This window comes from Prionailurus bengalensis, chromosome B1, assembly GCF_016509475.1.
Source record: "Prionailurus bengalensis isolate Pbe53 chromosome B1, Fcat_Pben_1.1_paternal_pri, whole genome shotgun sequence".
NCBI lineage: Eukaryota > Metazoa > Chordata > Mammalia > Carnivora > Felidae > Prionailurus > Prionailurus bengalensis.
In genome coordinates this window covers 127187445-127212829 of record NC_057344.1, presented here as the reverse complement: position 1 = coordinate 127212829, position 25385 = coordinate 127187445, and the positions used below count along the sequence as shown (strand labels likewise).

The 25385-nt window shown below is 36.6% G+C and overlaps 1 protein-coding gene across 20 annotated transcripts in view; it reads left to right on the top strand.

Annotated features, from left to right (window-relative positions):
• PDLIM5 (PDZ and LIM domain 5) overlaps positions 1 to 25385 on the top strand; it is a 223168-nt gene that overhangs the window by 162563 nt on the left and 35220 nt on the right. For 19 of the 20 annotated variants that reach the window (XM_043572071.1, XM_043572080.1, XM_043572102.1 and 16 more), the window contains one exon: positions 6245 to 6432. In XM_043572071.1, coding sequence (XP_043428006.1) covers positions 6245 to 6432 — 188 coding nt within the window. Of the gene's footprint in view, positions 1 to 108; positions 241 to 6244; positions 6433 to 25385 lie in introns of all 20 variants that reach the window. The other variant, XM_043572154.1, reaches the window with a different exon arrangement.

The following is a 25385-nucleotide window of genomic DNA, read 5'->3' as shown; positions in this document are numbered from 1 at the left end:
TGTCTGTAGCTCTTTCTGAAAATGTTTCCAATCATAGACTGTAAAAACTACTTTTTGCTATTGGTCCTGTGATTTTTCATCTTAAACCTCTTTCTGAATGCTCACCAGGCTCTCCAGTCCTGATAAATATCACATACTCCTGGATGCACTTAGCATCAGCCCTGTTTCCAAGCCTTTAGCTTTTTCGTACCTCCAGGCCTCCAGGAAGTCAACTGGCTCTATCCATGTTAAGGAAGCAAGGTACTGTGGCAGCGCATATCACAGTGGTGGTTTGCTGTGAAATATACTGCTTTCTCTCTAACACTTAACCATTATAGTAATAAGCCAGATGAGAAAGTCCTAGAGCGGATTTGTGTTCAGTTTTAAATTAACTGTAAATTCAGTGCAATGCTTATTGCACAAGCGTGTTATTTTGTATGGTCATTAACTTTCCATTTAACCCCTTGTGACATTTTTTAATAGCACATTTGATGTTGGTATGAAATTATTAGTAGTTTTGCAAGTATTTAAATTATAGTGGAACCCTTTTATTGCGTGCATGTAGCTGTACTAGAATAATCAAATGTTTAGTAAGATATACCTTTATACCTTCTGCAGAAATGAAAAAGAATAATAAAACAATTCATTTTGATTGGCTACTACTTATAGTACTTAAGACGAAGTTTTTACTGGGGCAGACAACAATTTCACCATATCTGGGAAATTCTGAAACACAAAATTAATTTTTTTACTAAACTTAACCATGATGCCAAAAACTATTAGGCATAATATAAAAAAATAAAAATATCCCAAGTGTTCAATAAAGGTGTAATCTTAATGAAATAACTGTATAAAATCATTTCTGATGGAACATAAAATTAATGATGGGGTATACAACTGTGACTATAATTAGTAAAAACCTGATATGATTTGGGCCATCCACTGATTATGTGTTTAGAGCCTATCCACTGCTATGGAGGTTTCCAGTATACTTAATTATATGACTTTTTAGGAGGATGTTTAAATAGAGGGAGAGAGATCATTGTCCATTTTTCTCTAAGGAAAAAAAACCTCCCCAAATAATTTTATATTTGTGGAATTGTGAGTGTTAATTGAGCAGAAATCTTTCATCATCAGAGCTAACTCTGTCTGTACAGACAGGCTACTGACCACACTGAGAATAAAAAGTCCCTTAGAGAACTTAATGGAATGTTCTAGATATTCTCTCCAGAAAAGTACCTATTGCATTTTTAAAAAACTAAGTGACCAATGATATGTTTTGATTGCTATCAAGTGGAGATGGGATGGGGAAAACGGAAATAAGATGGAGAAAAATACTAGTTATGAGACAATATTCCCTTCATTAGTGCCATGCTCAGTCAGCCCTTATCTTTATATTCCAGTAAGTTATTTTGCACTCACTATTTAATATAAAAGAATAACATTAAAATTCTTGCAAACCTTGCTTGATGAGAGAATTTTAATGTTTTTTTTTCATTTACCGTTGCAAAAACAAGGACAGTTTAATAACAATTTCATACATAGCTTTTACATGCAGTCTGTCTTTAAGTAGAGATAGATTACTCTGAAATAAGTGAATCCTAGATAGTTTTCCCTTCAAGTAAAACATTTTGTTGTTTAAATAAACTTCTTGTTTAAAAAACAAAAAAGAGGGGCGCCTGGGTGGCGCAGACGGTTAAGCGTCCGGCTTCAGCCAGGTCACGATCTCGCGGTCCGTGAGTTCGAGCCCCGTGTCGGGCTCTGGGCTGATGGCTCAGAGCCTGGAGCCTGTTTCCGATTCTGTGACTCCCTCTCTCTCTGCCCCTCCCCCGTTCATGCTCTGTCTCTCTCTGTCCCAAAAATAAATAAACGTTGAAAAAAAAAATTTAAAAAACAAAAAAGATGTGCATGCAGTAATGGGCTGACTGACACTATCCATGCAATAGGCACAAACTAAACATATTTCGGTATTTGGGAAGGGAAATGATTTTCAACAAGATAAGTGAGTTGGCATTCTACAACAGCAGGAACATTTGGTTCTCTGAGGAGACCTTAGTGAACTCAAGTGAGAAAAAAAAGCAGTTGGGACAGTCACATGTCTTATCTCTTATTTTTCCTTTTCTAAGAGAATAATCTCTAAAATTATAATAAAGTATAGTATACCACCAAACTTGTTTCTTTCTATTGTAGTATATTCAGCATTTTGAATTTTGATACAAAAAAGTCTTAAGGTAAAAAATTTTGCTTAGGAAAAAATTTCTTGCAAACACAATTCAGGAAGGAAGGAGGCTCATGGCTTCTCTCTTTGTCTAGGTCCTTTTTTAGAGTTTTGACAGAAGAATGCTTATAATGATGATGATCCTTCCAGAAATATTCCTTTCCTACTACTTCAGAGTCTACTAGTATAATAATTTTTTGGTAACACTTTAGCCAAAAACTGTTTAGTTTAAACATTGATAATTAAACCTGTGATGTATGGTTGGATTTTTTTTAAAAATTAAATATATAATTAGAATAAAATTTACCTCAGGAGTATTTTTTGAACAGTTTTTCCGTTGAAAATAAACAAAATTTCCAACTGTTGTCAATCTGCAGCCGAAATTTATTTGTTGTAATAGTTAAACAAATGTGGGAAAGGAATGTAAACTCAAAATAAATCAGGTTCCAGACACTGAAAGTTCACTTTTCTTCCTTTTTCTTTTTTCTCAACAGGTCAGTTTTGTAAAGAAACCTTTGCTCTGTTAGTGTATTTTTCTGTGTTGAGTTTTTGTAATATGAAACAAAAACTTTGGTATTCTTGAGATGGAAGTCATTTCCATTTAATATTATAGTGCTTATTTATTTGACAGACTAGTAAAAATGACTATATTTGATCCTTAGCTTCTGTGGAATTAGCTAAAGGTATTTATGGATTTATTCTGGTTTGCTTATTAGAATCCTTTAGAAGGCATTTTAATTTTGTTTAGAATATAGGTATATCTTCAACAACTTAAATTTATAAAAAGTTTATAGGTCATAATTTCAGAAATAAGATACTAATCTAAGTAATCATGCCACTGTATTAATAAATTAGTCATTAATTCAAAATATTTTTCTGTTAGTGATTATTATAACATTTTGTTTCCAAATATAAAATAATATAGCCAGTGGCTTTATTAATAAGTCTTTAATCTTCAGTACAACGATACCTATTGTTTATGTATTTTCTTTAAGTAGTAGCTAATACTAAAAATTAGGAAAAAAGAAGTTAGCTTTTTTACGGGCCTAAGCATTATTTATTCAGATATATGATTGTCTCAATAAAACCTAATATTCTTTCATTACTACATTAAATTTTTTAAGTAGAGATCTATTTCCCCTGGGAATGTTGAGCTCTGCTGACAGTCCTGAATTTAAACATAAATGGAACAGCTTTCTTTCTTATAATTTAGAACTTTTTAAAAAGTTTATTTATTTTTGAGAGAGAGTGAGAGTGAGCAGGGGAGGGACAGAGAGAGGGAGAGAGAGAGAGAATCTCAAGCAGCCTCTGAACTGTCAGCATAGAGCCTGGAACTCATGAACCATCAGATCATGACCCAAGCCAAAATCATGAGTTGGATGCCTAACTGACTGAGCCACCCAGGTGCCCCTAGAATTTTATAAGGTCTGTCTTTATAATTTCCTGCTCACACTTTGTATCTAAAGAGTATTGTTTAAGATTTAAACATCTTAGGGGCACGTGGGTGGCTCAGTCGGTTGAGCGTCCAACTTCAGCTCAGGTCATGATTTCAACGGTTCGTGAGTTTGAGCACTGCATTGGACTCTGTGCTGACAGCTCGTAGCCTAGAGCCCGCCTCAGATTCTGTGTTTTCCTCTCTCTGCCCCTCCCCCACTCAATTCTGTCTCTCTCTCAAAAATAAACATTAAAATTTTTTTTTAAAAATAAAGAAGGTGATGGCTCTGTTACACTTGAATTTGAGAGAACAATAATAGGGAATGATATTTCAAGAAAGTTAAACTAGCTCTAGTATGATTTTTCAAAACTGTTTAGTGTCAGAGGCACCCCAGGACCACCCCCAGGTTTGATGATTCACTAGAGGACTTACAGAACTGGGTATATAGTTGTACTTATGACTAAGATTATTATGGTACAAGAATACAAAGCAAAATCAGCAAGGGGAAAGGGTATGGGGATCAAGTCCAGAAGAAAAGACACTCAAGTTTCCAAAAGTCCTTTCTCAGTGAGGTCACACAGGATGTGTTCCTTCCTATAGCAGTGAGCTGTGACAAAACGTGCACAATGTTGTTTACTGGAAAAGCTCATTAGAAACTGAGTACGTAAGACAAACTTTTTTTTTTTAACTTTTTTTTTTGATGTTTATTTTTGAGAGAGGAAGACAGGGGAGAGACAGAGTGTGGGCAAGCAGGGCACGGGCAGAGAGAGAGAGACACAGAATCTGAAGCATGCTCCAGGCTCTGAGCCATCAGCACAGACCCCAACTTGGGTCTAGAACCCATGAACCATGAAATCATGACCTGAAGTCAGATCTGAGCTGAAGTCAGACGCTCAACTGACTGAGCCACCCAGGCGCCCAAGACAAACTTTTTATTGGGGCTCCTTATTTTGTCACCCTGTGCCTAGTTTATACTGTAAGTCCAGACTCTCAGAAGGAAAGCAGGTGTTCAGCATAAACCATGTTGTTTATACAGTTTAGGCACAGTGAGCTACTCTTATCTTTTAGAAAAAAAGTTTTATATGATTGTAAGAAACTGTTTACCGGCCAAGTTCTCAAATGCCAGTTAGAGGCCAACCTTACAAGTGGCCTTCCTAAGACTAGGCAGTTTCAGGTCTGCTTTGTTAGTTTTCATCCCAGATTCAAGAGCGTTGGAAAAATCAGGTATTCTTTTTTTTTTTTTTTTCTAAGTTTACTCATTTATTTTGAGAGAAAAGGAGAGAGAGAGAGAGATTGAGGAAGAGAGAGAGAGAGAGAAAGGGGCAGAGAGAAAGAGGGAGAGAGGATCCCAAGCAGGCTATAGGGCTCGATCTCATGAACCTTGTGATCTTGACCTGAGCTGAAATGAAGAGTTGGATGCTCAATCGACTGAAGTCACCCACACCACCCCAGGTGCCCAGGAGCCCCTAGAATGGTAGTAGAGTGGTCATGATTGAATTTGAAATTTCTTTTCATTGAAATAATCTCAACCGAAGCAGTATAATTAAGGGCACTTATTTCACTGGTCATTAATTAGTATCCTATCTTTATTGATCTATTCCTCCAGCTGTTTGTTTCAATTATGGAAGGACTTGAGTTTCTGTGCATGGAATTATTTAAGCAACCAGTACCTTGATTTTTGTTCAGAAGTTAGTATAATGTATTCTTATTGTTGTTACAATAATTATTATTGTGATACTTCACTTGAGAGGAACTGCTATAGTATTATATCATTCCAAAGTACAGATTTTATAATTTGAGTTACTTAAAATGATTTTTTTGAAATGACAATATATAATTATAAATAACAAATGACAGGGTAATAAAAAGCCATATGGTTTTCTAACTCAAACTGGAACCAGCACAGATGAGGCCTCCTGTTAAGCAAGTAAATAACTTTGAGTGAGGACAGTGGCGGTTTTGTCTTGTTTATCTGTGTTATGAACATACAACATTGTATGTTCTATTAAGCAGGGGATGTTATCTCTTGTTTACCACTCTGTGGCCAGTGCTGAGCACAATGTCTGGCATGTAATAGGTGCTTAAATGTTTATTCAATGAATGAATAAGTGAGTAAGTATGTGAGTGAAAAGAGTGACTGTTAAGATGTCAGGAAAACTGAGTTCATAAAACTCCAGAAGAATGTGAGAAGGAGGGGGAAGAGATATCTATGCCATTTCATAGAGATTATCAGGGATTCTTTACTAATTAATTGTTTTAATCCAGATGACTCTTCTGAAATGTTGAAATAAGAATAGGAAGAGAGAAATAGCTTCTTTTTCGAAGGGATTGGGTGTAACAATGTTTTAATAGCCTAATTTCTCCTGGTAGACCTTTGAAAGAGAATTTGCAAAGTAGTGAACAAATGTAATCTGACTCCTTTCCTCCTTTCTTGTTTTGTTTTGTTTTGTTTGTTTCAAAGAAAGATGGTCCCTCAGTCACGGTTTTCTTTTTTAAAATATCCATTAATATTTTTATTTTCCTTAGAGATTTAATAGATTGAGAAAAGAAAGGCTCATTGCTAAGTCAGACTGCTATCACTTCACCAAAGCGTTTCCTTGTTTCCTTTCTAGCAACACCCAGGAGACTCCTCAGCAATTGGTCCCATCAGTAGCTTCAGCTCGGAGCATGCCTGAGAGACAGGAGAGCCCAGCGGCCACTAGACCAGGGGTGGCTGGTCTCACAACTGCTGCTGCCTTCAAACCTCCAGGATCCACCAACGTTATCAAATCTCCAAGCTGGCAACAGCCAAACCAAGCAGGTGGGCCAAAGAAATCCCTTGCTTTTTGTTTTTCTTAAGTGTAATTATGAAAATATCTTCTAGGACGTATGATAGAATTCACTGGCGAAACCCATTCTTGACCATCTCAGCTTTAAAAAGGACTGCATAGACTAGCTATAGCTAGTTTCCTCTGAGGTGTCTCATAAACGTTCTGTGTGTGTGTTTGATAGAGTTGCCATTTGCTACTCATAATTATAGCAATTTCTTTGTTTCCCAGATTACTCAAGAAACATGTGTGAATTGTAAACTTGGGGTCTTACTAATGAACTGTATTGATGGAAGTTTAGCCTTGGAAATACAGCATTTAGCTTTGATGATATATACAAAATAGCAACAACAGAAGCATTTATTGTCATCAACCACTGAAGAAGGAATCTTTGCCTTCTTGTCCTCTGAAGATTTATGAGGCAGAATTGCAAGAAGGTTACAGTACCAAAAAGAGCACATATTTTATTTTATTTTAATTCTATTTAATTTTAATTAATTTAAGTATAGTTGACATATAATGTTACGTATTTTCAGCTGTACCACATAGTGTTTTGACAGTTCTAGACATTATGCTGTACTCACCACAATAAATGTAGTTACCGTTTGTCACCATATAACATATTATTGACCATAGATACCCTATGCTGTACTTTTTATCCCTGTGACTTACTTTATAACTGGAAATTTGTACTTGTTAGTCCCTTTCACCTATTTCACCCAGCCCCTCAGTGCCCTTACCCTCTGGCAACCACCATTTAGTTCTCTGTATTTATGATTCTGTTTGTTTATTTTTCTGTTTATTCATTTTTTTTTTAATTCCACAATAAGTGAAATCCTATGGTATTTGTCTTTCTCTGACTTATTTTACTTAGCATAAACCCTCCAGGTCCATCCATGTTGTTACCAAAAGGCAGGATCTCATTCTTTTTTATGGCTGAGTCCTATTATATATATATATATACACACCACATCTTTTTTATCCGTCCATCTGTTGATGGACACCTGGGCTGCTTTCACATGTTGGTTATTATAAATTATGCTACAGTAAACAAAGGGATTGCATATATTTTTTTGAAATAATATTTCTGTTTTCTTTGGGTAAATACCCAGTAGTGGAATTACTAGATCATATGATATTTCTATTTTAGGTTTTTGAGGAATGTCCATACTCTTTTCCACCATGGTTGAACCAAATTGCATTCCCACCAGTAGTGCACAAGAGTTCCCTATTCTCCATATCCTTGCCAACACTTGTTATGTCTTGTCTTTTTGATTTTAGCCATTCTGACAGGTGGAAGGTGAGATGTCATTGTGGTTTTGATTTGCATTTGCCTGGTGGTTAGTGATGTTGAGCATCTTTTCATGTGTCTCTTGGCATCCGTATGTCTTCTTGGAAAAATTTTTATTGAAGTCCTCTGCCCATTTTTTATCGGATTATTTGTTTTTTTGGTGTTGACTTGTTTAAATTCTTTATATATCTTAGATATTAACACCTTATTAGATAGATCATTTGCAAATTTCCTCTCCCATTCAGTAGGTTGCCTTTTCATTTTATTAATGATCCTTCCTTGATTTTGGTGTAGTCCCAATAGTTTATTTTGGCTTTTGTTTTCCTTGCCAGAGAAGATGTAACTAGAAAAATGTTGTGAAGCCTGATGTCAAAGAGATTACTGCTTGTGTTTTTTAAGGAGTTTTAGGGTTTCGGGTCTCACAGATCTTTTTCTTTTTTAAAAAATTTTTTTAACTTTTTTTTTTTTTGAGAGACAGAGCATGAGCAGGGGGAGGGGCAGAGAGAGAGAGGGAAACAGAATCTGAAGCAGACTCCAGGCTCTAAGCTGTCAGCACAGAGTCTGACATGGAGCTCAAATCCACGAACCGTGAAATCATGACCTGAGCTGAAGTCAGATGCTTAACCTACTGAGACACCCAGGTGCCCCACAGGTCTCACAGATCTTTAATCTGTTTTGAGTTATTTTTCTGTATGGTATAAGAAAGTGGTCCCCTTTTATTCTTTTGCATTTAATTGTCCAGTTTTCCCAGGAATATTTATTGAAGAGATTAAACTATCTTTCCCCCTATTGTGTGTTCTTGCCTCCTTTGTTGTAGATTAATTGATCATATAAGTATGGGTTTAATTCTGGGATCTGTATCTATTATTCCATTGATCTGTGTGTCTGTGTTTTTGCCAGCCAGTACCATACTGTTTTGACTACTATAGCTTTGTGGTATACTTTAAAATCTGGGGCTATGGGGCACCTGGATGGCTCAATCAGTTAAGCCATTAACTCTTGATTTCAGCTCAGGTCATGATCTCATGGTTCATGGGATCGAGCCCCACATTGGGCTCTGCGCTGACAGTTCAGAGCCTGCTTGGGATTCTCTCTTTCCCTCTCTCTTTGCCCCTCCTCTGCTCTGAAAAATAAATAAACTTAAAAAAAATTTGGGGACTGTGATACCTACAGCTTTGCTCCTTTTTCTCAACATTGCTTTGTCTATTCAGGGTCTTCTCTTTTTCCATACAAATTTTAGAATTGTTTGGTCTAGTTTTGTGAAAAATACTATTTGGATTTTGATAGGGATTGCATTGCATCTGTAGATTGTTTGGGTAGTATGGATATTTTTAACAATAGTAACTCTCCCAGTTCATGAATATAGAATACCTTCCCATTTGTTTGTATAATCTTCAGTTTCTTTCATCAGCGTTTATAGTTTTCAGAGTTCACAGTTCTTTTACCTTCTTGGTTAAGTTTATTTCTAGGTATTTTATTATTTTTGGTGCAGTTGCAAATGGGATTATTTCTTTATTTCTCTTTCTGGTAGTTCATTAGTGTATAGAAGTGCAACAGATTTTTGTGCATTAATTTTGTATCCTGCAACTTTACTAATTTTTTCTATTAGTTCTAAGAGTTCTTTGGTGGAGTTTTTAGGCTTTTCTATACATACTATCATGTCATCTGCAAATAGTGACAGTTTTACTCCCTCCTTCCCAATTTGGATGCCTTTTATCTCTTTTTCTTGTCTGATTGCTGTGACTAGGACTATGATATGCACTATGTAGAATCAAAATGGGGAGAGTGGACATTCTTGTCTCGTTCTTGATCTTCGAGGAAAAGCTGTTAGCTTTTCACCATTGAATATGATGTTAGCATTGGGTTTGTCATAAACAGCCTTTATTATGTGAAGGTATATTCCCTATAATTCTACTTGTGGAGAGTTTTTATCATGAACAGATGTTGAACTTTGTCAAATACTTTTTTCTGCATCTAATGAGATGATCATGTGGTTTTTATCCCTCATTTTGTTATAGAGAGAGAGCATTCGAATAATAAGAGGGAACAACCTGGGCTTTATCTGGAAACCTGAATTTTCAATCACTTCTACCAATAGCTTTTAGTAAAGTCACTTAACTTCTTTGACCCTCTGTTTTCTGATCTGTAAAATCAAGGCAGACTAAATAATCCCGTTTCTCCTAAAATGAATAAAAGTGATAGTTACAGGACTAAAGGACTCCTCTTAACAAGAAGATGGGATCATATACTTAAGTGCCTCTAGTTCCAAACCCTCAGCCTTCATCTCTTTTCACTCTTTACACTCCCTGGATGATCTGTCATCCAGATTCCTTTTACAACCTAGCCACTGATAATTTAGGGTCCTCTCAGTCCTGAGCTCCATATCCTCAAATTTGTTGACCTACTTGCTGTTTCCATGTGGCACCTTAAATGCAGCATGTCCAGAAATATTATTACCTAACCCTGGGAATGGTACATCCACTAGTCACCAAAGCTCCAGTGTAATCTTGAGACCTCCCACCTCTTACCCCCACGTTTGCACAGTAACTAACACCTAATGATTTTACTTAGTATTTCTCAAGTTTCTTCTCTCCTCTCTGTGGTGAGAGCCATTGCCTTGGTCCGAGCTTTTGTCATTGCAAACAGCTTGTAAGTAGTTTCCCTGTCTTCTTCTCACCCCATCAGTCTGTCCTCCATACTGCAGCAGATATCTTTGTAGAACTCTGATTTGCCCACGTTCCTCTCCTGTTGCAGATGCTTTACTGTGTTTCTCCATCCCTTAACTTACCACGGAAGTCCACTTTCACTTTGGCTCCTGCTAACTTCTCAGTGTCGTCTCCCACTGCTTCAAATTTGTAATCTGTGCCGTAGCCTTACTAAAGCATCTCAAGTTACTGACACATGCCATGCTACCTTGCCTTAGAATGCTCTAGTCCTTCTTTAGAGAATGTGCTTTTTACCTAGACTGCTACTGAATTCTAGCCTTTCCTCATCAGTGTTGGGAAAAGTATTGATTGAATATATACAAGGGTCTGCTTTTAAATATATATATGTATATTTTAAGAATTGCTTTAATGATTGATCATTTATTATTATTTAAGACTCATTTTACGTTGTAAGAGTGATTTTTTAGTTAATTTAGGAATTCTGTCTTTTGATTTGTAATTTTCCAGTGTTTAAACGTATCAGACACTAACTTTGTTAATTGTTAATAAATTATCTTTAGACAAATACTAATTATTTATACCAAAATTTATTTCATAGTGTCATTTTGAATGGTTTTGAATTATTATGTGTTACTAATTTTGCAAGGATAAGCTAAAATTTTTTGTTGGAGGGGAAACAACAAATAGGCCATTGCTTATGGTCTGGACTATTTTAAAGAAATGACTGTCGTCTTACTTTCAAAAACTTAAAATATTCAGTCTGATATCATTAGCTTCTGAAATTTCTAGACTGTTAATTGATTTTGCAAAACCTGTTCTCTTGGGGGAAAATGCCGACATCTCAACCCCATAGTTTGTTGTTGTTTTTTTTTAATTTTTTAATGTCTTTTTTTTTTAATTTTTGAAAGAGCACAAGTGGGGGTGGAGGTGGGCAGAGAGAGAGGGAAAGAGGATTCAAAGCGGGCTCTGCACTGACAGGCTGACAGCAGCCAGCCCGATGTGGGGCTTGAACTCCAGAACCGCAAGATCATGACCTGAGCCAAAGTCAGATGCTCAACCAACTGAGCCACCGAGGCGCCTCCAGCCCATACATTTTTAATTATTTACCACTTACTTGAAGTTTATCTGTGACTGGATATTTGCTTCAATTATTTTGTATGTGCATTAGAATATAGAGAGTAATTTTAAGAAAAATCTCTTTGGTGTAGTAACTGGAAGGGAACAGGAGAATGTTTCTTAAAAATGAGGGGAAAACTATATGAGGTAGAAACTAACATTAACTTTGTGCACTGCAGAGGGCAGAAAATATATGTACTGCTGTTGGAAATTCAGAAACTGTGGTTAAAATAACCACTCTTTTAAAGTGAAAAGAAAAATCCCAATTGAGGTGGAACTCCTGGAGAATACACTACAGCAAAATTACCACAAGAGGGCAACAGAATCCTGTCTTCTCTGAGTGTAATTTGCAGTTAATCAAAGCAGTCAAATAACACAACTATAATCATGATTCATATAGTTAGTATTTAAAATACTGTACTTCTTATGAAAATACAAGTGAATTTAATTTGAGCAAAACTATAGCAGTATAAAATACTACACATTATATAACGTTAGAAAGCATTAATATTATAATAAGAAAACACGTTTTGCCATTGTGAATCATAGTTGAATTATATCGTGATGCTTAGCTCAAATTAGAAAATATTTGCAGAACTCTTGCTGTTTATCTTGCTCTAGGTGCTGCAAAGTGGCATTTAATGTGTACTATGCAATGTTAAAGTTACTTATTTTACACTATTTTGTAAAAATTGTAAAACAGATGTAAAATGCCCAGCCATGCACATTGTTGTATTCCACTCTACCTAATAGTATACCATGCAAAACAGAACAAAAACACCTCAGCATCTATTCTTACTCTTTGATAAGTTTAAGAACTTTCTAATGCAAATGAAAAGGTTATTTGATTTACAAGGGGAGAGCTGTCTCATTGGGGGTTCTCATGTTCTTCACGGTTCACCTGTGAAAACTACATTGTGAAAACTACACATTGTGTAGTTTCACATTGTGAAAACTGCAATGAAGGGGAGGCAAAAGCTGGAGAGGCCAGTTGCTGGCAGGTGGACTCAGAATAAAGCATTGGTTTCTCTCACACAGAACTTCAGGCTTCTTTCTCTTGATAGTTTACAGCTGTGCTCTAATGTGGGGGATAAAGATCCCCCCCCCCAACATCATTCAAATAGTGACTCTTATCAATGATGTCGTTTTAGCATAATTCCTAAAGTTGTGTGAGAAGGATGAGATAAAAATTACTAAATTGCAGTCTATAACTGGCTTGGTTGATCATGAAATCGGTTTAATGGATCATAGCCAGTATTTTCATTAAAAAATGAAATAAAATAGGGGTGCCTGGGTGGCTCAGTCAGTTGAGCATCCAAACTCTTGATTTTGGCTCGGGTGATGATCCCAGGGTCGTGGGATCAAGCCCCGCTTTCCAGCTCTGTGCCGAGTGTGGTGTGCCTGAGATTCTCTCTCCCTCTACCCTTCTCCCTGGCTTGTGTGCATGTGCACACACACTCACTCTCTCTCTCTCTCTCTCAAAAATAATTGAAAATAAATGAAATGAAATAAAATAGAAGATATAAGAATATTTTAATATATTAAGTATTTTACGTAATAAGGGTAGGTATCATGTTAGGAAAATGTGGTTTTAGTTTATACATGCATGGAAGTAAGTATACAAACATGTATTTTGGGTCACAGTGTTTATTACTATGTTTTAGTAGTCAAAATACTTGGAAGCCATTTATTTAAATAAGTATTAGACATACTTTTGTATATCAGATGAGTAATGTAGTTTGGAAATGATAGCCCTCCCCAAACTGCATTGAAAGGGCTGATTGAATTTTTAACACCTACTAGTGTGTTCTGAATCTGTCATAGGATTCCATTACTTCCCCTGAAGTTCTGACTTTGAATCTTAGATCCTTTCATTTGTGATGTTATATAGCTTGTGTTACCCAAGAACTTAGTAATGCTGTACCACTTGATAAAGAGTAACTAGGTGTATTTGTAACAGCATTATAGTTTGATCGGATCATCTTCTTTTTCTCAGGCATGTATTTTAACATACACCACCACACATACACAGACTTGTCCGTGACTGGCAAAGACCTGACTATTTTAGGATGCAGGGTGTTCAGGAGTTCATAGTCTGCATGAAAGTGTTAAGACACAAAAGAAGTAAGAGTCCAAGCTTGAGTTTTATGTAAGCTAGCAAATACTGCTTCCTACTTGCCCTGTGCCTTTAATACTTTCATAATTCAGATGTAGTAGTCCCTTTGGAAATATTAACTTGATCTAGGAAGATACATAAAAGGCAACATTCTTCTTGTTGGTTTTCAGAATTGGGGATTTATACTTTTTTAAACTTACATTTTAATTCACTATATTTGTACGTCTAATAGATTTTGTAATGCTTGAAATCTTCACATTAAATATAATTAATAAGTGGTTAGATAGGTATTTTCAAGCCTTCATAAATTTTTTGGTTTAACTTACAAATATGTTCCCGTGTTTATGTAGGTGATCTAATTTGCTGTGTAATGTTTTCCCTAGACTCTCTGTAGGTTATGGATTCCATATTGGGTAAGTTTAGTTCATTTGATGCAAATATAAAATACTACTATCTTACCAAATATAGTCAGATATTCTTCACAAATCCAGTCTTAAAGTCATGAGGAGCCATTAGATTTTGGAAGCACATCAGTTTTCTAACTTTAGTTTAAATATATAGAAAATGAGAATGTCTAATTCATTAAGATTAGGGCTGTTGTTCCTCGAACCCACTTTGCTGACAGGTAGTGCCTCTGAAAAATAGGAATGCCTCCCCTGTGGGGCATGAAATTCAGAAGGCCAGGGGTGTTCCCTAAATGGAGCATTTGAGCCTTCAGTTTCTTTATCTGTTAAAATAAGAGGCTAAAAGAGTCCCCCATAACATTGTTGTTATGTTTGTATATGAGTAAGTACGTATACATACATACACAAACGATAATAACACATACTGAAGTTTGTGGTACATAGACGGGTACTCAAGAAAGATTAAGTTTTTACCCCTCTCTTCCTGGTAGTGACAGCATTAATAACTTACACTGTTACCATCTAGCAGAACAGTTCTGCTCCTGTGACTTCTCTGCTTGAAAATGTTTCGGGCTCTCTGCTTCCCACACATTCAATGTTTGGCTTCTTAACAGAGCTTATGGTCCCTTTATTGCCTTGTGCCAACCTTCTTCTCCAGCCTATTTTGTAATACAGTTCTTCATGTTCTCTGCAGTCGTGTCACACAGTTCAAGAGTTCATACCTGGGCACGCACACACTTCTGTACTTGGTAAAGCTGCTCCTTTTATTTAAATGCTTTTCCACTCTTCTACCCCTGAAAAATTTCTCTTCACTCTTCGAGACCAGATGTTATCTCCTTTGTGAACCTTTCCTGAGCCCTCTGAATAATTGGCTATTCTTTCTCTCTGTCCCTACAAAATGTTGATGATGGCTTTATTATAGCATCCATCATATTCATTGTAATTGTTTACATATGTGTCTTTTACCACTGTTTTTAGATCCCCTTAAGGACAGGGACCAAGTCTTACTACTCTTTGTTTTACAGTACCTAAACAATACCCAGCACAGTTCCTAGGCCTTTGGTAAATGTCAGTGGCTGAGTAGGTAAGTGGGTGGATAGGTCGGTTTGTCTTATTTTGAACATCTTCTTCGTATATTTTGAGGAATTCACAGGACGTTGTTCTTTCCTCCTATCAGACTTGAAATTCCCACTAGTCATTGAGCAAAGGTGGACGTGCTGTCTGCCAAAGGCTGCCATTAAAAACTACACATATGCCCAGGGAGCAGAGGACTCCACTCTCTTTGAAGCATTAAACTGCCATTAAGACTTTAGAGTTGTGTGTATACAGTACTATGACTAGTACCGTATTATTTATTTCCAGTAACTAAAAAATTAGTAATAGATCTGAAGCCCTGTTTTCTTTTTTTTTTTTTTATTTTTTTTTAACGTTTATTTATTTTTGAGACAGAGAGAGACAGAGCATGAACAGGGGAGGGGCAGAGAGAGAGGGAGACACAGAATCTGAAACAGGATCCAGGCTCTGAGCGGTCAGCACAGAGCCCGACGCGGGGCTCGAACTCACAGACCATGAGATCATGACCTGAGCCGAAGTCGGACGCTTAACTGACCAAGCCACCCAGGCGCCCTTGAAGCCCTGTTTTCTTAAAAAATATGGGAATATATGGCCTATAAGGAACCAAGCAGTGGAATGCAGAGGAAATATTAGGCATAGTTGTTCATTTTATCAAGGTGGACAAATTAACTTGGATGCAAAGCACCAGTAAATAATAGAAATTAGCAAAAAAAGGAGCAAACAGTTAAGTCAGATTACAAGTTCCAGATCAGACAAGGAGGTCTTATGGAGAGGGAAGAAAGATACCAGTAAAGTTCCAATGATACAATCTTGAGATACAATATTTGTTTATATTAGTTTATAGTGGAGTCATATTTTATGCAAGAATAAGGTGTTCATGTTTATGCCTAAAGCAAAATCGTGTCACATAGCAGTGCCCCTTGAATATTTTTAGGAAGAGGCCAAGTTGGAGAGGGAGCAACGTATGCAGAAGCTCTCGGAGAACTTGGCTCAAGTTATTCAGTCTAGATAGTGGCCAGAAAGAAAGTTGGATGGGCTAGTGGGGGTCTGGTCAGAAAAGGGCTTTGAAAGTAAGACTGGGGATTGATGCAGAAAGGAAGCCCTTAAAAGATTTGTAAACTGGAAAGTGACCATCAGATTTGCAATCATTAAAAGATCATTAATAGTGTTAATGGGTTTAAAAGCTCATTATGACCTCAGTGTGGAGATTAAGATTGGAGTCCTGTTGACTAAAGAGGTTGTTGAGATAATCCAGGATAGAGATGCTGATAACGAATATTACACTGGGCAGTGGGAATGGGAATGAAGAGAATTCCAAGGGCAAGAGAATGCAGTTTAACACTTTAACCTGATGGGAGGCAAGTTCTAACCATTGCTCTTCAGGGAGCTTTATTCCCTTTAGAGCATTTATCCTGTATTAAAACACTGGTAGGGGAGGTGCCTGTGTGGCTCAATCAGTTAAGCATCCGACTCTTGATTTCGACTCAGGTCATCGTCTCACAGTTTGTGTTGGGCTCCATGCTGCCGGCACAGAGACTGCTTAGAATTCTGTCTGTCTGTCTGTCTGTCTCTGCCCTACCCTCCCTCCCTCCCTCCCTCTCTTTCTCTCAAAAGTGAATAAATAAATATTTAAAAAAACAACTTTGAAACACTGGTAGGGATTGTATTTGGCTTAGAGAAACTATACTTGGCTTTGAGTAAGTCAGATTATGGCACAGAAAATTGATTGAATATGTCTCTAGTTTTGGGGTTTTTTTTTTAATGTGTCTAGTTACAAAATATAAATCTGGGTTGTATCTTGTACTTGAGAAATAAGTTAAACATAACTAGTCTATTTTTGCAGCATTTCCTTAGGCAAGTACATTGATTTCCCCATCATTTTCTAAATGTTGACTCTCTTTCAATTCTTTATAGTTGCAATCATGAGGTTGGTAGCTTTGGCATTGCACTGCTTGCCTTTCTGGAAGGACTTGTGCTATGTGTGTTGTCATGGAAATAAACATTATGAGATGGAAAAGGTTTTCTTACAAGACAAAACAAGAAGAATCCTATAGAGCCCTACCAGTCAAAAATTAAGTACTCATGTTGTTATTTGTATGTAGTTCAGAAAGCTTTAAGTCCATAGATATGCTTAAAGTTTTTTCCCACTTATTACAGGGTTTTTTCTTCTTTTCCACTTCCAAAATATATAACTTTTTAAAAAAAAATGTTTATTTTTGAGAAAGAGAGAGCGAGAATGAGCTGGGGAGGGGCAGAGAGAGGGGAGGATAGAGGGTCTGAAGCAGGCTCTACACTTACAGCAGCGAGCCAGATGCGGGGCTCGAACTCACGAACCGTGAAATCATGACCTGAGCCGAAGTCAGACGCTCAACTGACTGAGCCACCCAGGCGCCCCCAAATATGTAGCTTTTAAGAGCATTTGTGATGGTACTTCAGTGTGTTAACACTATTGTAAGTATTTAATAAATAACATAATTTCTTACTCAGAAAATCATTTAGCTATACAATATTGGCTAATACTATAATCACTGTTTTCTGTAGGAAACTGTGGCCTTATTTCATAAAGCCAATGAAAATAAAAAGCTTTGTTGTGTTTTCTTTTACAGTAGTTAGTATCGTCTAGATGTGCTGAAATTTTTCCTTTTGCTGTTTTCATTAGCAGCGCTTGAAGCTTGCTAGAATGATACCATCTCAGTGCTGTCTTTTTGTATGTACACACAACTCCCTGTTTATTCTTATGTTCCCTGATGTTGGCAAGAAATTACTGGATTTCTTTTTTTACTTTTATTGTTAAATGTGTCCATGGAGGCAGACATTCTATAGAACTGAGGAAAGGAAAGGCATTTAGTTGATGGTGACATACTCCATACACTAGTAGTATTCTATCATTTAATATTAGACATTTGGAATCTCTGATTCTCCTTAGTGAACAAATGTTATCAGATTATATGTATATAAGCCTTTTACTAGTGGATTGCTTTTTTTTTTTTTGAAACAGTTTTAACATATGTGGCAAAAAGTAAGGGCTTTTAACTTACGATGAAATTTATCAAAATTGGTGATTTCTTTTTGAAAACATGAATTATGTTTTGAAGAAGCATAGTGCAAGTAAGCTGTAAATAGAAAAGTTAGGATCATTTGAAGGTCTTTTAGGGACACAGTCAATTTCTTTTGGTCAAATGCAAAAGGGAAAAAGACACAAACGTGCTTTTCAAAATGAATATTTAGTTAATTTTAGCTTCTGTTACATCCTTTCATGGGGAATACTCACCATCCCCATTCGGGCACTTGGAACTCAGGAATATAATAGTCATGAAGGGAGCAAAAAAACCTTGCTTAACAGAAAAATTGTGCATATCATTGATTAGTAGCAATAATTATTTTCTATAATACTTTCAGTTAAGTATCTTTTCACTCAGAGTGTGCAATAAGGTAATGTCATTAAAATTTTAAATGGGCATCATTTTACCAATGAGGTAAGAGAGTCTGAAAGAAGTCAAAGGAATTGTTCAGAGTCCCATAGTGATTTGGACCTAGTTATTTTGACTAAATAGTGTATTTTCTTGTTATCACAAGATAGTATCAATGACTATATTTAAGGAAGACTAACTCTCTATGGGATAGTGCAGAAAGGAGTATTGTTTGCATTGGGAGGATAAACCAGGTGACTAGCAACTTCTAAGGACTGTTTCAAGTAGCATTTTCTTTGTTTCTAAACTTCATTTTCAAAATTTATCTAAGATTCTAGTTAAATGACCCTTTATCATACCCTCCCTCTGTTGTGTGCTACATTTTAGCAATAAAGAAAAGCTTATTTATTCATTATGGACAGAGCTTTGGAGAGATCTGATGTATTCTTTTTTGTTTTTTTTTTTTTTTCAAGGAAGACTCAGATATATTTATGAGATCTGATTAGATCACAGATTGAATGATGTGCATCTCAGTTATAAGTGGATATAAATTCTATCTTTTATTTGAAGTCTAAAGAAGATAGGGGTGAGAAAGGAAATTACTGTTTCTACAACCATCCCAAATTTCATTGTAGGCTTTACGTTACAGTAATAAATCGAGATAACTAGATTTGCTTAGCTAAGATGGATAGATTTATTGGTTCCATTTAAAAATTTTTATATGAATAAGTAAACTGCTACCAGTTGCATATGTTTCATCTCTTCTAATAATGTTTTACTGCCATCTGCTCCCCTGCATTTCTACATCATTAAACTAAACAGTCCACTTGCCGTAAAGGCCTGACTGGAGCTGTCCATTGTCAAAGCTGCGGTGTGAAGCATGTAAAATATGCTTTGTCTTTTTATATAACATGTAGATTTTGGTTTAGAATCACGATTCTCAGGAAAAAATAAAAGTAACAACCATTAACTGCCTTTTTTTCCCCCTTCATAAACTGGAATTTATTTCTGTGTTGGAAGCTTTCCTGTGCTGACGCAAGAGCACAGTTGTGAAAGCTCTTCTTTCTCCCCATTTTTCCTTCATCCTGAGATTAAAATATTAAATCTTTTCTAAGGGAAGACACCTGGACTTACTCATATATGATTTTCATTAAGAATTATTCCTCGGTTAAGCGTAGGACTTCGGCTCGGGTCATGATCTCACAGTTTGTGGGTTCGAGCCCCGCGTCGGGCTCTGTGCTGACAGCTCGGAGCCAGCTTTGGATTCTGTGTCTCCCTCGTTCTCTGCCCCTCCCCCACTCATGCTGTCTGTCTGTCTCTCTCTCTCTCAAAAATAAATAAACATTAAAAAAATTTTTTTAAGAAAAATTATTATTCCTCATTAATTGATGCATGCAGTTTAAACCAGAGGTTGGCAAACTATGACTTTGGTCACCTCTGGCCTACCACCTGTTTTTATAATAAAGTTTTATTGGAGCACTGCCAGGCTCATTTGTTTACATTTGTTACATGATGTCTGTGGCTCCTTCCCTGCTGCAATGGCATAATTGAGTAGCTGCCAAATAAACCTTACATCCCACAAAACCTAAAATATGTACTCTCTGGCCAGTTACAGAAAAAAATTTCCAAACCTAGGGTTAAACCATAGGAATAAGAAAAATTATGCTTGATGATTCTGTACAATAGATGCAAACTTTTCTCAGAGTCGTGAGCACCCTTGACAACTCTAATCTGAAGGCACTCTGTTGCCTGTTTGTGAACATCACCTGAGAGAAGATAAAACTCTTTGGGGCAAGCATCTTATTCTTGGGTGTATCTTCCATACCCAAAGAGTTCCTAGATATAAAACATTGTGTGTGGTCTCTAAGTAGTTTTTGAATGAGTTGATACCTTATTTTTTAAAACAGGTAAGATCTGGGGCGCCTGGGTGGCTCAGTCGGTTGGGCGTCCGACTTCAGCTCAGGTCGCGATCTCGCGGTCCGTGAGTTCGAGCCCCGTGTTGGGCTCTGGGCTGATGGCTCAGAACCTGGAGCCTGCTTCTGATTCTGTGTCTCCCTCTCTCTGCTCCTCCCCCGTTCATGCTCTGTCTCTCTCTCTGTCTCAAAAATAAATGTTAAAAAAAAAATTTAAAAAAACAGGTAAGATCTTATGTCAGAGTGTAATTGTATTTGTGAAGCATTTCTTACACATTCAAGAAAATCGAGTAGACATTTTACTTACACCATCACATTCAAGCCTCTCACATTTTGAGGTAGTTGCTGTTTTACAGGTGAGGAAACTTAACACATTTCTGTGTTTATGGAGCTAGAAATTAGCAGAACAAGGAGCCCGAGTATATCTTAACATTACGCCAGATGTATGGCTTCCTCCAGCATAAAATAGCTTTTAAAAGCTTTTAAAAGATGTGAAATTCAAACATAACTTTGGATAATGATAATACAGTTTCACTTATTTCAGAGATTTAATGGCTTTAATTGAGCTGTCTTAGAGAATTAGTAGTAGTAAAAGAAATGTAAGGAGTATCCCAAGTTTTCAATTTTCCAGTAACTTGTATTCATCATGAGAGACATTGTTGATATTTGACATGAGGAACGCTCATTAACTTTTAGTCCCCTTTCTGCTTCAGGTTTTGTTTTTTTTGTTGTTGTTTTTGTTTTTTGTTTTTTTGTGGGGTTTTTTGCCTACATTAAAAGAATTCTATTTATATGAGCAACTCAAACCTGAGCTACCTTTCTCCTTTATTTCTGACTGAGACTAGGCTGCTTTCTCACTTGTATAAATAAATAGGTGACAATTGGTGGGAAAATGGTAAAAGCCAAGCCTGTTTGGGTTTCATGTTACTTTGGAAATAAGATATGTCAAAACTCTAGGTATAATATGAGTATAAGTAATTTTTTAATATATGTTCTTTATAGTTTTCTCATTCAAATATAAGCAAAATTTTAAAAATTTAATATTTGAAATAAATTCTTAGCTTAGATTCTGTATGAGTTCACCTCATGCAGAGGTGATCCTCTTGAGTATTTCTGAGGTTGTGAATGATGCCTCAGATTTGTTTTTTGTTTTTGTTTTTGTTTTTAATAATTTATCTGAGTTTTTCTTTTTTGTTTCTTTTTATTCTCCTCCCCCTCCCTCCCACCTCCCCTGCTGCCTCTTTTTTACTGTGAAACACATTGACCACCCACAGTTAGAGCAGGATTTAGCTTCCCATTGTAAAATTAGAAATTTTAACAGTGATACTGAAATTATTTAGAAAATTCTCTGTATGACTGATAAATGAAATGTTGATTTTTAATTGAATGGTGGCAAAACCAGATATTTTAAGATCTCATATCTTTATCTGTGAGGTACACACTGGGTTTCTTTTACTTGTCACTCTGAACAAATGGAAGTTTTCTGTGTAAGGTCCGCTAGTTGGGAGAAAAAGGCAAGTTGCATATATCCCAAATTTTAATGATGTGTGATGCAACAAATTAAGAAAGAAGAGAACTGAACCTAATCCAGTCCCCACACTCACTTTAATTAAGACACTCTAGATCCAGTTTAATCTGGGTTCTTAGAGTTGAAAGGCCTGTTGCTAATGGAAGAAACTAACCTCCTGAAGTTGCGGAAATATTTGATACTTGGCCTTGGGCGCACCTGTTCCAATTCTTTATGGCAGCATAAAGAATACATACCAGCATTCTCCACTGCTTAGAGAAACGATAATAGTTTAATCTGTCAACTTTGCTTTTAATCATTGAATAAAAAACTCCTTGATTCCGTTTAATAAAATTTGCACAGGCCTCTCTAAAATGTACTTTGCTCTGATCCTAGATCTTGGCTTAATTTTAAACCTTTTCTATTTCTACTGGATATGATTTCATGCCTGGGTAATGAAGAGTAGTAGTAGACTGTTGCTTATGCTTCCAACATAAGGAGCTTGACAGATGAAATGCACGGATTCTCTGCTTCTCTTGGCCGCCATCTGTTTGAGATGGTTGGGGGAGGGGCAGAGAAGAAAGCACTTGCTGTGCACGGTCATATGCAAGCGTGTTGCCATCATTGCTACCCGATTTAGTATGTGTAAAATTTCTACCATACCTTTGTGAACAAATTCTCGGAGATGTTGAATTACAATACTTTATCTCCCCAGGAGTGCCAGAATGTCACTTTGATGTGGCCCAGTTATTTATATGAGTACAACATTAGCCTCAGTGTTTATAACTGGAATACCCTTTGCATTCGAGCCAGTTGTTTTTCACACCATAAAACCTCACGTATGACTTCTGTGTCGTTGGGGCTGTAAACATTTGTCTTTTTTCTTTGGGGAGGGAACATTAGTATTCTTGATAGCAGCCTTATTTCAGACTCAATAACAATGAAATATTACAAGATTTAAAAAATATTTTTTTCTGGTTATTTCTAGATTTATTGCCATGACATTCTCTGCTGCTTTATCTTAATTCAAATGTAGTAGGTGAAATATTCACACCAATTTAGAGTTCGTACAACAAAAAATGAATTTAACATTCAGTTGCTTCAAGCCTGTTTCTCTTTAGCAAATGTACTACATCTATAATTTTATTTTTCCTTTCTGAAGCAGTTAAATAAATCTTCTTCAATGTTTCTCAGAACATGAAGAATCTAGCCTTTTATTTCAAGATTTTCTAGGTTTTATTTCAAGAACTTTGCGGCCACTAATTACAATGGCTGAAAAGCATGGGCAGCTAGGTTTAGGGAAAATAAGTTAGATCTCTGTTGGAAACTCATTTTTTATAGAATACATGAATGGCTTAAAAGTGGTAATCTAAGCTGTTAGGCATACTGGGGCAAATAAAAAACAATGCTTTTGTACATTATTCCTAAATTTATTCTGGCAGGCTCATTAAGGAAATTAAAGTAGCAGAAGTTAATCATCTCAGTTATCACTATCCCCTCCTTCTAAACTGCTCCAGAAATGAGAACGTCCAGGTTTAGACCACATTTGAGGAGATCTGCCTTCATATTTTTCATAGGTCAAGGCAGTAACTGGCAAAGAATTTGACACTGTAGGCACATAATAAATATTTGATGAATGAATCTATAGGGTACATAGGTTTTGGAGTCAGACAAAAATGGTTTTAGATCCCAAATGGTCCACTTTCCTCATTTGGCTTATGTGATGCAGTCTCCTGGTTTTTCGCCTACCTTCCGCTGTGTTCCCAGAGTACATATGTTATTTGCCTTACCCTTAGGAGCTCTTCTGTTTTCACGCTCACTTTCCCTGAACAATCTCATTAACTCCCACAGCCTCAAATGTCATCAATATGCTAATGACTCTTGAATCAATTCTTCTAGCTCAGATCTTTTTCCTGAGTTCATATATTCAATAGACTGTCAGTACTGAGATGAAACACAGGCACCTCCAGCTAAAAAAAAAAAAAAAAAAGAAAGAAAGAAAAAAGAAAAAGCTATGAGCTCCTTGAGGCCTAGGATTATTCATGTTTTGTCCCCTCCTGTGTACCCATGCATAACACAGTGCCTGCCACAGTGTTACATTCTCAGTATACACTTGACTAAATGAAGATCTATAATTACATTCATTATCTTTCCATCATTCTAGCACTTATCCCACTATAACAATTGACTGTTTACTGGCCTGTAACCTTCTTTAAACTTCATGAGGGCAGAAATTATGTCTGTCTCACTCATGTTGGTAAAGCCTAGCAAATTACTTGGTACGTAGTAGTTGTTAAAAAAACATTTCCCTCCTTTTATTGCCCTATATGTCCTTAGGTAAGTCACTTATCCTTCCTGACCTTTATATTCTTGGCCTATTAAAAAGTAATAACAAGGGGCGCCTGGGTGGCTCAGTCGGTTAAGTGTCCGATTTTGGCTCAGGTCATGATCTCAGGGTTCGTGAGTTCGAGCCCCGCATCAGGCTCTGTGCTGACAGCTCGGATCCTGGAGTCTGCTTTGGATTCTCTGTCTCCCTCTCTCTCTGTCGTCCCCTGCTTGCACTCTGTCTCTGTCTCTCAAAAATGAATAAACGTTAAAAAATGTTTTTTAATGTAATAATAATACCTCATAATGTAAAAATGAAATAATTCAGTTTAGTATGTGTAAAATCTTTAAGTTTTTACTATAGAAAGAAAAGTTCAGTACACACACACATATATATATGTGTGTATATATATATACACACACACATATATATATATATAACTAGAGATGTGGTTTCTTCTACATGTATATTGAAAGGGATGAGACAATGAAAGGGATTATAGATTAAAAGCAATTTAAAAGACAAACCAAATAAGCAGACCTTATTTGGATCCTGGTTAATACTGTGTTGGGGTGTGTGTTGTAGGCAAAATAATGCTCCCCACCTCCCACCCCCAAATGTCGAAAGATGACCATGTCCTTAATACCCAGAACCTATGAATCTGTTATATTGCATATCATTGGTGAACTAGGGATGCAGAAGGGCTTACAGTCACTATCAGCTGACCTTCAAATAGGACTACTATCCTGCATTATCCTAGGGAGCCCAGTGTAATCACAAGGGTCTTTAAAACTGGAAGAGGAAAGCAGAAGAGAGGGGAATAAAGTAATGCAAGGCTTGTTGCTGGCTTTGAGGTGGCAGAAGAGGGCCATGAAGCCCTGGATTTGGGCAGCCTCTAGACGCTTGAAAAGGCAAAAAAATGAATTTTCTCTAGAACCTCCAGAAGGAAACATCCCTGACAACACTTTTTTTTTTTTAATGTTTATTTATTTTTGAGAGACAGAGACAGAGAGTGGAGGGGTGGGGGCAGAGAGAGAAGGAGACACAGAATCTGAAGGAGGCTCCAGGTTCTGAGCTGTCAGCACAGAGCCTGACACGGGGCTTAAACTCACAGACTGCAAGA